The following is a 14,671-nucleotide window of genomic DNA, read 5'->3' as shown; positions in this document are numbered from 1 at the left end:
TTTAGTATGGGATTATGTGCAGGTGATAATATGACTTGTCTGCATACTATTTATGGGATTTGGGACTTGAAAACACTTGGAAAGAAATGATACCCAGAAGTTTTTGGTGTAACTCAGGAAATGTAGAGAAATGGCAAGCCAGAAGGGAATTACTTTATTATAAATGGAACAGCCCCATTATCTCCCTGTTTTCACAGCCATTATTACAAAGCAGTATCATGCTCTTATTTATTCTTTACTTTTTCAACGTAGTGCAGTAGTTGCTTCAAAGGTTATCTCTGCTCCTCTGAAAAACTATTTATCAAAAATCATCATTCCAGATGAAAAGGGAAATTGTTTGTGCTTTACCAGTGCCAAAGGGCTGATCTAATAAAAGCAAATTTGTCACCTCTGTGCAGCTACCAGGAAGGTGATGGTTATAACTGTGGAAAAATTACTGTTTTGTACTACTTTAGTGCAGCAAAATAAATGTGCTGCATAAGATGGCATAATCTGTATTGAAGCCACACGACTATTTTGATTGGCACTTTTTGCAGTGCTGCCTCTTTTTCCACAAAAATGAAGGACATGGAGCTAGCACAAGCTCAGGCATAGCCCCTGATCCTGTAATCCAGTTCGGTTAGGAGCTGAGCATCAATATCAGCTTGATTTCAAAATCCCTGATATGTGACCTAAGGACAACCAAGTTACAGGCAGACACTGCTGGCTGTTGCCCAAGATATGCTCCTTGCCTACCAGCATTACTTTGCTCATCCACTGCCTAACATTTGTAAGCACTTCCCACTTGCTTGGTGGGAGTGTTATACAGCAGCATTCAGAGCAGCTCAGAGTGTTGGAATTTGCCAGGGAAAGTTTCTTCTATCTGATGACTGATTGAAGTATGTTTATTTTTTTTCCCAGTCTTTTAACATTACTAGTTGTTTGTTTGCTTTCCTTTTTTTTTTTTTTTTTTTTTTTTAATTCAGAAACATAAAATACTGTATTGATATTTGCTTTATGCCTTGAAAATGTTTCAAAGTACGACTGCCTGTGGGGAGCACAGTCCAAACAAAGCTTTTTCCCATTTCATCGAAAGAACAGCAGGAGAGAAAAAAATTTTCTAGCCACTCTGTGGCTAGGAGAGGGTGGTCCTCAGTGTGCCCAGCCAAGTGGGGCTGGGTCTTCCAAGACATGAGAAGGACCTCATTTAAGAACTTTGAGTCACTGCTGTCTTTAAAGTCTTATTTCTTGTTTTTGTTTTTGGTATTTTTTTTTCCCCCTATCCCTTTGAATGTTTATGCTTGGAATTATAGAATCATGGAGTTGGAAGGAATCTATAAGGATCATTGAGTCCAACTCCTGGCTCCATTTAAGATCAACCAAAAATCAAATCCCATCTCTGAGAGAACTGTCCAAATGCTTTTTGAAGCCCAGCACCTTGCTGCCATGACCTCTGCCCTGGGAAGCCTGTTCCAGTGCCTGACCACCTCCTGGTGAAGAACTTTTTCCCATTTCAGACCTGGCCCCTTCCTGTCACAGCTTTATGCTGTTCCCTTAATTTTTCTGTACATGTGAAAGTGAATATTTTTGAAAATTTATATATGCAACTTCAAAGGTTATAAGATCTACAGAGCTGCTTTTCAGCTGGACTTTGGATGAGAAAAATCAGCTGTGCCCTGGACAGTGCTATCGGAGTTGTCTCTGGGAGGCTTAAAGCTCTTCATTTTATAATGAAATAAATGGATTTATTTAATTTTATTCAGTGTTACTTATTCTTAATTGTTATCCTTCCACACTATAGTGAAAAAAATGAGGGTTTCTGAGTTTATATTTGCATCATTGGTCATCACTGCAATGTTTTAAAGAGTAGGATGGTCAGTGTACAGCCTGAACTATAGGACATAATTGTATATTTTAAAAAAAAGGCAGAAAATGAGGCATATAGTGAGGTTACTGTGTGCCAAAGATACTAGGCTACTTCAGAAGGCTTTAATGGTAATAGATTGTTGAATTTTCTCTGCTGTTTTATCACTCTGCACAGATTAATGTGAGGTACGTGGAAGTGTATGTGTGAGGGGATGTCTCCATGTTCTAACGCCCATAGTAATGAGCCTTGAATTCTGTTATCACTCAGAAAGAGTTATAGCAGGGGGTTGTGTTTAAACATGTCAGCCTAGAAGTTGTTGAAAGAGCAAATAAAAAGTTAGGATGAGAATAGAACAAAGCAGAAATCAGTGTTTTGCCACAGTACGGATTTATGGCTCCCCTGCATCTTGAATGCAATGTGCTGATCTCTGTGCTGATCTTCAAAAAGGTTAGAGGAGAACAGAAAGATTTATTAAATGAAGGCAGCAGGAAAGATCAAACTTAGTTATCCTGTATGAGAAACAGGGAAGGGAACGAAAGCATTTCTCAGGATGGCAGAGTAAAGGAAGAGCGGCCGTGCAGTTCCCCATGTTGTGGGTGCAGGGCAGAATGGTGTTATGGTTCCCTGGCTCTCTGAATGCCAGTGCTGAGTGTCACATGGATTAGCCAGGAGATAGGCTCATGGCAAAAAAAAAAGCTGTGATTCCTTTTTGTGTAACATGCAGAACTTGTTCTTGTGGGAAGTTCCACGTTTCAAACGTCTGTACGAGTTTACATGGGCAGGTTCCTAGGAGCTCTCTCTCTGAGGTTGACGTTTTGGTTGACACTGAGTGGCTGTTTGGATGTATTTTCTATCTAGTCCAGTGTTCTGCTTTCCTGTGTCTTATTGTTGACTAGGAATAAAAGAGGGACAGACCGGCAGATATGTTTACTGAAACTTATTAATGCATCCTTTCGTTTCTCTAGATCTTGAACTGCTGCTGGTCTAACTTTTGGAAGTAAGATAAAAAGCAATAGCAAAAGAGATGAGCAAACAAAGATAAAGTATTCCTTTAAAAGAAACAACAACATAACAGTATAAAGCAAAACCAATCAAAACCAACAAATAACAAACACAAACGTGTGCCTGTTGAAAAACTTAAATTACATGTAATATCTTCTTGCTACTAGGCTAGAAAAAAAATCAATGTCTTGTGATTGATGATTACGGGAAGAAAACAATGATATAGAATAATCAGAATTGTTCTTTCGGTAGGCAAAAGTAAAAATAATGGCAAAAAATGTGAAAGTAGTTAACTCTTTCCTCAGCTCCCAATTTTCTTTTTATCCAGAAAGAATGTACTAGTATCTTGATGATTTCAGTTTTGTTTGCTTAAGAAATGTCTCTGTTATATCACAGCTTTGTTTTTTCTCTTGTAGGTTAACAGAACCTTCAGGATATTTAACAGATGGACCAATAAATTATAAATATAAAACAAAATGTACCTGGTTAATTGAAGGATAGTAAGTATCTGTTCTCAAAGATTAAATTTTCTGACAGTTTAGTGTTTTGGAAATGTAAAGAACTCAAATGGAAAGTGCATCTGGATACATTATAGAACAGTACATGTGTGTATATATTTATAATGTAAAAAGGACTTTCAAATTTTCTCAGAGTTGGCCAAATTCCATTTTCATTCAGATTACTGATGTTGGAATGTGGCCAGCTCTGCATGCTTCTCAAAGTGCTATGATAAATTTGTTGCCTGTTTGAGTACCTCTACCTAAGTCCCTTGAGTGGTTTCAGGATCCTGTTATCAAACTTATTATCATATTCTTCAGTGATAAATCAGGAATAGCTTCCAGTCCGATGATAATTTGCTGGTTAAATGATGCTCAGAAGTTGATGCTTCCATAAAGTGTCCCAGTTTTTCCCTGTGTATTTTATTTTAAAGTTGCTACAGCTTGGATGTTTCATACATTTGTTACTGATTTTCCAGTTTATTCAGCACAGAAACACAGCCATATATAAAACAAGATGCATACGCTGGTCTGACTGACTGCAGGGGCACAACTTTGTAAAATTTTGATGGGAATCTTTTCCCCAGGGTTGACTGGGATTTTTCTGAAGAATTCAAACAGGTCTGAGTTTTACTAAGGCTGTAGAAGAAAATTACTCCTTTTTCTGTATATCCATGTTGCTGTTCTCTTGGTACACTTTAGACTTGTCTCTTTTACTAAAGCTAGCACAAGAATAGCTGCTCTGAACTACAACGCACTGAAGTGGAAGCATGCCTCAGGACTGTATGCAAACTCTGCTTTGAAGTTGGTCTTCACTCTGTTCCTCCTTTTTGCAGGAGATGGTAGAGTGCTTAGCTGGGGGGGAATGATGTGCTGCAGAGCACATGGGGGAGCAGCCCAGTAACAGCACAGAATGTCAGCGCGTGAGGAGCTTGTATATAGATATATATATATATATATATACACACACGCTGGGCTTTCTTAAAAAAACAAATGGATGCAACCAAAGCTCTTGCTTGAAAAACTAACACAAAGCAAACAATGAAGTCCCGTTTGTTTTCCGAAGTAATAGATTGCCTTTGAGCCTGTCAGTAGGAAAGCAGAATAATTACAATCTCCATTCCGATCTCTCTCAAAACCTGGAGAAAATGGACTGCCAGGAGTGATGGGGAAACTTGTAATTTTAAAAAAGAGGGGAGGTGCTGCACTGGATTATCCAGTCACTGCAAGCAAAGAAGACGGCACAGAAATTTTAAAGATAATTCTGTGTTTTGTTGGATGTTTTCTTTCTGCTGCTTTTTTTCTCCTTCAAGTTCCTGTACTACAGGACAGGGTGACATGAAACTCCCTAAAGGGGAAGAGGAGCTTTGTTGATGCATGGCACAAGTTGCTTTGGAACTGTGTTTGGAAACAGTAACAAGCATAAGATGCATTTTTAAAATGTATTTTGAAATATTTTCAGTGCTTTTCCAGTTGTATGGTCCTTGTAATGGGATAAAATCTGAGGAAAAAACCCTCTTGCATTTCAGCATTAATATTGCTTGCTGTTTTAATTTTGTGTATTAAAAGTTTTAGTTATTAGTATAATGTCGGAATGAGAATTTATAGAGGATTTTCTCTTGAAAGACTCTAAACCTGTTATTCCTGATGTTTTAAAGTAAAAATAATATTCTAAAATGAGATTGTAATGGCTTTAAATTTGTGGTTTGGAACACTGATTAAAAACCTTGTGAACTTGAGACTCTTATAAATTTTCAAGATTATTTAGGCTTGGACTGCAGGTGTTATTTTTACCATATTGTAAAATAAAAATGGAATATTTACTTGCTCTAAATTTTGTTGTTAACTCAAATGTTTTTTTAACACTCAAATCATTTTAATAAAATAGTGCAAGCATGATCAATTTTGTTGTAAACTGTCTTATAAACTCAATATTTCTATAACTAACACCAATGTTTTTTTCCCCTCCAGCCCTAATGCAATACTAAGATTAAGATTTAATCACTTTGCTACAGAATGTAGTTGGGACCATATGTATGTATATGATGGAGATTCAATATATGCACCTTTAATAGCAGTATTTAGGTGAGTGTAATTTAATATCCTTTTACTCCCAATAATCATAGAGATTTGCTGTATGGAAGTGATGAAATGTCTTTGTTTTTCTAGTATTTTCGTTCTAAGAATTGCAACTCCAGTAAATCTTTTATCAAATTAATATTTTTTTTTTATCTGGAATCATAGATTTAGAAACAAATATAAAGTCAACAATAGTTAACAGTGAATGTAACTAGTACTAAATAATAACTAGTTCCTTGCTTTTGAAGCAGTGATAAAATGCTGTGGTAAAGTATGAAGTCCACACGCTGCACTTCTTCTGCATCCAAGAGATAAAAAATCAGATCATGTGAATGTTTCCTCCATTCTGGGGTTTTATTGGAACTTTTCAGTTGGTTTATTCCTACCTTTCTGTTAATGTTTTGGGAAGCATTTCAGACAGAATGCTGTAGGTAAGTGGGCTATAGTTTATTAGAGTTTTATGAGAGTAATGAAGACTAATGTTCTACGCTTGGACTGTTGGAATGAAAGTGTGGGATCCTAATCCTCTGATATCAGTAAAAATTTTATCTTTTGAAATACAACTGCTGTCTCACGGCATGGGGATTTGTGGCAGAAACTGTATTTCATTGTGAAGAGAAATAAAGAATTGTATTCCGCGTTATGTGTTATGAAATATTGATTATGCTGCTGAAGTCTGGAACAAAGCTCAGCTCATTTCTCTTTCCTGCCCAACTTTATCCATCTACGTTTTATTTCCCTCTTCTCTCTGCGTGTTTATGTGATTGCTTGCATTTCCTTGCTTTCCTCTTCCCTCTTCAGGATGTTAAATGTGTCTGCCTGTTGCCCAGGAGTCTGACTTGTAGCATGAATAGGAGGAAAGAGAAGATCCCTCATCCTGTATTCTTAACTTTGCTTTTTGTTCTCAATTTATTGATCTGTTAATGCTGATTAGGGATTTCTGTAGCTTTTAACTTACATTCGGTGTGGCGCAGTTTTATGCAGATGACCTCATTTCTCAGTATACTGATGTGTTGCATGTCTTTCCTATGTCAGTCTGTATTAAAAACAGAACATTCTTATGAGGTTCTAAAAAGTAATTTTTACTTGAAATCAGCTTTTACGTGGAAACTAGTTTGTTGTAAATTTTGGAATTGTTTTAAAAAGATAAACTTCTAAAGGTGCAAATGTTGTCTGGAAATACAGCTCATGCTGGAAGTCAGTAAAACTTAAGCATCTGCCTGAAGGATTTATTTTCAAAATTAAAGTGTTTTAAAGCTAATGCTTCCCGTGCATGCACCTTCAGAATGATCTGATGTGGAACTTTGCATTAATGTGTGTGGGAAGCTTTTTTTCTTAGGAAAACCTACCTTAATTTTCAGAGGCATGGATAAGCTTTAAAGAAAAAAAAAAACAAACAACAAAAAAAACCCAGCAAGTTAGATTGATGATCAATTTCTTTGAGTTAATGTAATTAACAACCTGGATGCCAAACTCCCTCCCCTTCCCCTGACTGATTTTGAAAATATTACTCTTTTTTAATTCTTTTATTCCCCTCCAGTGGTTTAATAGTTCCTGAAGTACGTGGAAATGAAACTGTACCTGAAGTAGTTACAACATCTGGCTATGCATTGCTACACTTCTTTAGTGATGCAGCTTATAACCTAACTGGATTTAACATTTTTTACTCGTAAGTACTTTTTAAAAATAATTACTTTGTTAGTCAGCCTAGCATTCCTTTTAAGAGAATGATAACTGCAGGGCAAGTATTTGTCTGCTGATATTGTTAATTGTGTAAGGATTGTACTTTGTGGTATATTTCTAACACAAGGAAGCTGGAGATTGTAAGGAATTGTCTTTAAGAAGCTAGTTGAAGAAAACAAAAACCCCTACATAGTGCATTATACTGTTGTCTGTGCAGCTTCATAGGCACTCAGTGTATATTTGTCCCATGGCATATGGAACTAGGAAGTATTGTCCTTCCAGTATTTATCCAATACACAAAGTTGTCGTATGGAATAGAAGGGAGATTATATCAGCTGTGTCAATTCCCTTTTCTGGAACTAGAATCCCCTGCTTTTTTTTTTCCTTGTTGAATGTGTATTTGTGGATTTTGATACCTTCACCAAAGTTCTTTTATTTTTGTGCCAAACACAATGGGTTTTATGCCATCATTCTTCTTCTACGTTTGTTACTTCTCCTATCTTCTATCTGTCATCATTCAGGGGGGTTGGACTCGATGATCTCTGGAGGTCCCTTCCAACCTCTGCAGTTCTGTGATTCTACCTCCATAACTCTTATCTGTTCTTCTGGTTTCTCTTCAAATCTAATCTGGCACAACTGTGCTGTGCTTTTGTGAGTCCGCTGCTGATAGGCACATGATGTAGTGTATTTTTATGTTGGATGGTTGGTTCGAGAGAGGATTGCTCCATCTTGTTTCTCATGGGATAGTTCTCCTATGATCACAGATATTCTTTTCATTTCTTTCAATCCCTTCAGATTCTGAAATACCAATTATTGGAGTGTGATGGCCAGTGCTAACTTCAAATGTGGCAATGCTTATCTTTTTTGTTCAGTTTTATTCACTTGTTTCAATTTCCAATTTGCATTTCTGACAATAGCTTTTCACACAGGTCTTGAAATTTTCTATGGGCAGATTGTTTCAGTAATTCACCACCCTTTTATCAGATAATAAGAATTGGGGAAACCTTTAAATATGGGGCATTGAAAGTGTCAGCTGCCTTCAATTCTGGATATTTTCCATGTTTTTCTGTTGACATCAGTAAAATGCAGTCACCTGGCAGACATCTCTATTAAAATTAGATAATTTTTTCATTTATCCCCTATGCTTTTTTTTTTTTTTTTTTTTTTTTTTTTTTTTGCACATATGTACTTGTTTTGAGAGCAACTGGCAATATGAAGTGTCAGTTTTAAGAAATGAGAGCATGTCCTCTGCATTCTTTATGCTTAGGTAATGTGAATACTATGTGTTATTCCATTTTTACTTAAAAACTGGCAGTTTTTCCACTTAGGTCCCTGCATATGTAATGGAATTATGTGTGATTTATAACTCTACTCTTTGAAAAACATTCATTGCAACATTAGAAACAATTTTTATTTTTTTTAACAAGTCAACAGTACCTCGTTTGATGCTGAAAGAAGCTGAGTTAATTTTTGTCTGTCATTCTGATCTGTTTTACTTTGCTTCTGTTACCTTCTTCCTTGGTTTGATACCCAAATAGACAGTTTCTTGACTTCATCTTCATAGACCACCCATGTTCTTTTATTTGAACAAGTCAGGAGTGCAGTGTTTGTGATTGACGTGCCATCCCAGCTGCAAACAGAAATGGTTATTCCAGAAATCTGTGTTAATCTTTGTGTTCTTTAAGTCAGGCAGTCTGCTTCCAGCTCCACCCTTCTAGTTTTTTTCCCATCTACAGGGTGGAGTCAGTGTTAACCTCGTCAGGGATTTGTAGTAACAGTTTATTTTGAGTTTTAACCTAACTCTTCCCTGTGAGTCATCAAAGATTTCAAAGCCTTTTTGGATTTCCTCAGGCACTTTACTGCCCGAGATGTGTATTTTACTCACAGAATCTCCTGGACCCAGATACATCAATGTCCTTTATTCCTTCCATCTCCAAGGAATTGCCTACATTTCTGGAACCTGCTTACATAGTTCAGCAGAGTCTAGTTGCCTGTGATCTCAGGGTTTGGTGGGGTGTATCACAGAAATATGAAATCCCACAGCAGTCACCAACTTCTTCCAGCCCTAGCTTTGCTATTCTTGCATCTCTCTCACTCTGGACTTAAGAGGCATAGTAAAGGTGGCTCTATTAAGGCTGCTGCCTTTACATAATGTCAAGATATTTCAAGCCTTTGTATATATACACAAACACACACACACACACACACATATATATTTTCCCCTTGGATACTAGATGTTTTGTTTCACAACATGGAACAAATCCAGTCACGAAAACTCTAAATGCACTCGATGGAGTGTTGATTGCATTACAGAGATTCTCTAGGAGAGCAAGTGCTGCAGGGACTGTAAACTCCCTGCTGCAGCAGAGGTGAGCTGTGTCAGAGTTCAGGCAAGCTGTATAAAAAGCTTTTCTCTCAAGTATTGCCACCTGGATCCGCATTGAACTTCAAATCTACTTTAGAAGCCCCATTAAGAATCTGTTTTTAAAAAAGTGCTGCTTATCTGATAGGGATGCCAAGATCTTCCTCAATTTTAATTTATATTTTTGTGAGGCACTGCTTGCAGTTGCTTCCAGTGTGAATAATACCAGAGAACAGGCACGTCCTTCTGCTTAATGTCAATATTTGATGATGTATGAAATGACTGTGATACTGATTGCACCACAGGCAATATATGTAAGCCTGTAAGGAGTGTTTTGCAAGACCCTTGACTGTCAAATGATTAAACTTCTACTCTATCAGTGCTTAGGAATTTTTCAGAAAAATGCATTTTATCAAATAAATGCTATTGGAATGATGTGAGATAAAAACCTCTCTCATCAACTCTTAGCTTGTCATCTTCCTTAATTTACTTTTTTTTCTACCAGAATTAACTCTTGTCCTAATAACTGTTCAGAACATGGAAAGTGTACAACCAGTTTGTCTGTTCCAAGCCGGGTATACTGTGAATGTGACAAGTATTGGAAAGGAGAAGCCTGTGATATCCCATACTGTAAAGCCAACTGTGGCAGTCCAGACCATGGGTACTGTGATTTGACAGGCGAGAAGCTGTGTGTATGCAATGACAGCTGGCAAGGTAAGAGTTTGTTGTTTTTAATGCAAATTACCATCCTTAAAGAGTGAGCACAAACAACAAAAAAACTTATGCAAATTTTCATATGGGATTAGAACTCTACTTTAAATGAAATAAAAAGCTAACAACTTTACCTGACACTTTTTCTTTGAAGACAATGCAGGACTACCAGATCTCACTTCTCCAGTGGTGGACATTATTTTTGCATCACTGATCTGAAACAACAATGGCAGTAAAATTGTTAGCATATCCAACACTTGTGAAGGCTAAAACCTTCCAAAGCTTCATTTCATGATTGTTTGCTTTTTCAATTTTAAAATACATTAGATTTTCCTCCCCACCTTTTTTTATTTTCAAATCATGGTGTTTTATTTGTGCTCTGTAATGTTGCCTGTATATTCACTGTCAGTCTGAGAAGGTAAGCTGCCTTTATGCAGTTGTGCCTGCGGATGAGTACTGTGGACTAACAGATGCACTGTAAGTATATTGTACTTCTACTCACAGTAGCTTTTGTGTAGCCCTACTATAATTGTTTCTTACTGAAGTTCATTTATTTAAGCTCTTAAATGTTTAATTCGCTTATTATAATATGTTAGATGTTATTAGTTATGTTAGATGATATTATTGACTGTTCCTACTAGAAGTCTCAGTGGGCTTAGCTTGCTATGCACTGAAATGGCCTTTATTTTCTTAAGTATTAAATACTCCCAAATTACTTTGATACAATGCTGTTTTCCCATTCCTTAATGCCTCTACTTTGTTTCACTGCTGCCTCTTTTTGTATGTCCAAGGAAATGGCTGTTTTACTGCTATTAACTGTCACACCTATTAGAGCAAAGAGAGCATAAGATTTAATGCATTTCTCTTGAAAATAATTAATGATGTTGTTCATTAAAAGACAGTCAGTGCACCCACAGAAATCCCCTGCAGGAAGTGGGCTACAGCAATATAGGCATTGAGTGGGAACAGCCCTGTCACAGATGTGCTGCTGAGTCCTCAAGAACCTCTCATGACTGTAGTGCTTTAAAAAAAAAAAAGCTGAAAGATGAGCCTCTATAAGGAAGTTGTGAATAGGATTTGCAGCAGGACTTGCAGCCTTCTGTTTGTGCATTGACTCCATGCAGTATTGTGACCTTCATGGTTAGCACCTTCTTTTCATCTAGCACTTCTGTAACAGCTTTCTGTTCTTTCCTACAGCAAGCAGGAGTTAGACTGATAATTCACTTAATTCTTCATTGTGTTCTCACAAAATCTATGTTCTTTTCAATTGAACAATTGTTCAAATTGAAAAAAATTCAATTGAACAATTTCAATTGTTCATTTCTTATTGTATCCTAGGTAAAGCGGCTTGGATACATAATAGATTTTCCTTTAAAAAAGGAATATATAAATAAAGTCAAACTTTCCTTAAGACTTCTGGAAGACTACTAGCTTGTGTTCACTGTTATTATGTGTACATATATTTTTACATCTGAATTTTTTAAAATTCTAAACTGTCAGCATCTTCTACATAGGCTGTTTGCAATACAGGACCCATAAATGTTTCTCCTTATCTTACTGCTGTTACAATCTGCCAGGTCTTTTGTTGTTGTTTGTTTCAATTGATTATTTTAAATAGTTTCTTCTTTTGAAGAAAACTTTGCTCCTTCTTGTTTCACGTGATGTTGGTTGGAGTATGTTTAGTCCTTACACAGGAAGAAAAAATTTGTTGGACTGTGTTGAATATGATATACAGAGAATAAAATTCTCACTTGGAAGATGGAAAGGGTATTTTGTATTGCACTATAGGAGTTTCTTTTTTTTAACAATAGTGACATCTTGTGGATGCTGGGAAAGTAGCACCAGTAAAGAAACCAGTGTAGTGCAATGAGAAAAGAGAACAAGTCCTCTTTGGGATAGAACAATTGTTTTTAGGAGAAGTTAAGGTCTTTATTATATAGCATACACTGTGAAAGATGGGTGCTGTATCTTCAGTTAGGCATTTGTCATGCACAGACAGAATGATGCCATGACAATGAAAGCAAATAATTAAGAATAATAGCATTCATTTTCTTTTCTTTTTTTATTGGGGGTGTTTTATTAATAAAATATTCTCCAGTAGTGTTCTTTAACTTCTTTAAGAAGCTGAACTTAATGGCACTGGCAGCTTAATGTGTGTTAGCTTCTTTTCTGGTGTCTAAATCTCTAAACTGTAGTTTGAAGAAAGGAATTATTAAATGTATAGCATGACTGAATAGTGAAACTGATGGAGTGGGCATCTGTCAATGTAGTTCATATTAAAATAATTTGTAACTGACAGGAAAATGCAACACATTTACCTGAACCTCAGCATTTGATGGTAGGAAACAGTTGAAACTGGAGAAGTTAGGAAATGCATAAGGGAGTAGTAAGAGCAATGGAGCTGCTTAATTTGAAATGTCAGTGGGAGTGCTAAGAAAGCAAGTTGGGATGGAGGGACATAAGTAGTACTTCAGATCTGTTCCCTTTGTTACGTAGTTTTTATCAGTCATAACACAATGAAATCTGGTCATATGAAGGTGGAAGTTGCTCTCGATGGGAAGGAGGAACAGAATATCCTGTAAAAAAGAGGAGTGTGTGGGACCAAATTGCTTCAGTATAGGTTGTAAATGCACACATTTGGGGATTGGGAATATGAAGACTTTTTAGCTTGTGGGATTGAAGTAGGTGACATAGGAGAAAACTTGCTTGTCTATCAACTAGAATATAAACTGATACATTAAATTATATTGAATATAAAACTTAGGCTGTGAAGCATCAAGTGCACTAATAGGATCATCAGCTACAGTCTACAGTTAAATGTAGGAATATATTAGTACTATACTTCATTTTTATTTTTACACGTTTATGAATAGAAATTGCACAGAGGAGAATCATTAAAATGATTAGAGCGATGCAATATAGCTTATTTAATCTGTTAAAAAGGAGGGAAAGGGGGAATAGGATTGCAGTTGGTAAACTTTTGAGGGCCGTATATAATTATAAAGACAAGTCAATTCTTTAAGACAAGTGATATCAACACTAACAGAAGAAAAATTAGTGACAGGCCATGCATTTTTTTTTTCCTTCCTTCATTTGTACTCAGGCCTGTGGTCTGAATATACTGAATATATACGGTCCAACCATTTGCTAAAAGATGGCGCCTCTTGTGCTCCACTGATACTTACTGTGGGAAAATGTCCCTGTGGGCAATAGTGAATGCAGCTCCCTGGGCATCCTGGCTGCTTGTCTTACTTCTCTTACCCAGAACTGCATCTCCACCCCTCGCACCATTCATTCTTTGATTGTGGGTTGATGTTTCTTCACGCATGTCCCCAAGAACCCAAATTCTTTCCTTTTACTTTGTATTTTTTTTTTTCTCTGCAGCATTTACACTCCTTTTATTTGTCTTAAAGAATGGGTAGCAGGTGATGTGGAGAATGTGATTATCTCTACAGTCCAAAGCCATTCTGCAGCTGATGGCTATGTGCTTCCAGTAAGGCTTCGGCATCAATTCTTAACTTTTCTGGTACCAGTCTGTTTGATCTTGATTTTGGGTTCTGAAGTCAGATGGTTGAAGGGTGCTGTCAAGTAGTGCGGCCCTTCTGGTTTGCCTGCTCGCTCTTGACCTGTAGGTTCTCCAAGGCCCCATCATCTTTAGATGATCCACTCTCCTGAATGAAATAGTGATGGGACTGAATAATAGTAACCAGGTGGCACTTCAAGAAGTGCATCACCATGTGCATGTCAGTATTTGCTGCTTTCGTGGGGGAGGCTGAGTCCTATCAGCTTGCTATCATGCTGTTTTATCTCGAGACCCTTTCAGGTGATGCTCTCATAGTAGTAAGCCATTCTTGAAAAAACACTTTATCTTTTTATGTATCGGGGTTTAATATATGTATAGTAACATCCTCATTACTTTCCTCTGAGGCAGATGATTTGCTATTTTGTGAAACTTCCAGTGTTGGGAGTTTTTTTGAAAGTATATTCAGATATATTCACTCTTCTAAACGTTATAGGATTGGAAGGGACCTGCAAGGATCATCAAGTCCAATATTTTTCATAATCTCAAATTCATTATCATATGAAATTGCTATTGGATGTGTGTTAATAGCAATGTTTGGTTTGTATTGTGGTGGCTGAAGAATTGCCTCAGTAATAATTCTCAAGTCAAATGCTCAGATATCAAATAAATACAGAATAAATGACAGCAAATACTTTATTTGAATGCTTTGATTACACTGTATGAAAAGCAGGACCAGAACATTTATATTCAACAGATCGATACTTCTGTTTTTTTCTCCTGTGAACCTGAAGGAGAAGATTAAGTTTGGAGACAATAGATGATGTTTTCTCATTAGGTGGAAATTGATCTTATGACTTGAACTACTGGAACAGATTGTTACTTTGGCAGTTCATGAAACTCCTCAATAAATAGAAATCAAATTCCTTCTCTTGTGTTGTGTGGATAAATCGCTTTTTTTAAACCTATAG

General features: G+C 36.7%; 1 protein-coding gene and 1 long non-coding RNA gene across 11 annotated transcripts in view; one reads left to right on the top strand and one right to left on the bottom strand.

Annotated features, from left to right (window-relative positions):
• ATRNL1 (attractin like 1) overlaps positions 1-14,671 on the top strand; it is a 425,431-nt gene that overhangs the window by 35,308 nt on the left and 375,452 nt on the right. For all 10 annotated transcript variants that reach the window (XR_008205315.1, XR_008205316.1, XM_052678077.1 and 7 more), the window contains exons 2-5: positions 3,265-3,348; positions 5,317-5,430; positions 6,965-7,093; positions 9,975-10,183. Coding sequence is in view for 8 of the 10 variants with exons in the window: in XM_052678077.1 (XP_052534037.1) it covers positions 3,265-3,348; positions 5,317-5,430; positions 6,965-7,093; positions 9,975-10,183 (536 nt within the window). In the remaining 2 variants the exon portion in view is untranslated. The remainder of the gene's footprint in view (positions 1-3,264; positions 3,349-5,316; positions 5,431-6,964; positions 7,094-9,974; positions 10,184-14,671) is intronic.
• LOC128078142 (uncharacterized) overlaps positions 1-14,671 on the bottom strand; it is a 36,523-nt gene that overhangs the window by 8,554 nt on the left and 13,298 nt on the right. The window contains exon 2 of the long non-coding RNA XR_008205318.1: positions 10,315-10,395. This is a non-coding gene — a long non-coding RNA (uncharacterized LOC128078142). The remainder of the gene's footprint in view (positions 1-10,314; positions 10,396-14,671) is intronic.

Source organism: Tympanuchus pallidicinctus, unplaced genomic scaffold, assembly GCF_026119805.1.
Source record: "Tympanuchus pallidicinctus isolate F22 unplaced genomic scaffold, pur_lepc_1.0 scaffold16, whole genome shotgun sequence".
NCBI lineage: Eukaryota > Metazoa > Chordata > Aves > Galliformes > Phasianidae > Tympanuchus > Tympanuchus pallidicinctus.
Note: the sequence above shows the minus strand (reverse complement) of the source record. Positions and strands in the feature narration are given on the sequence as shown.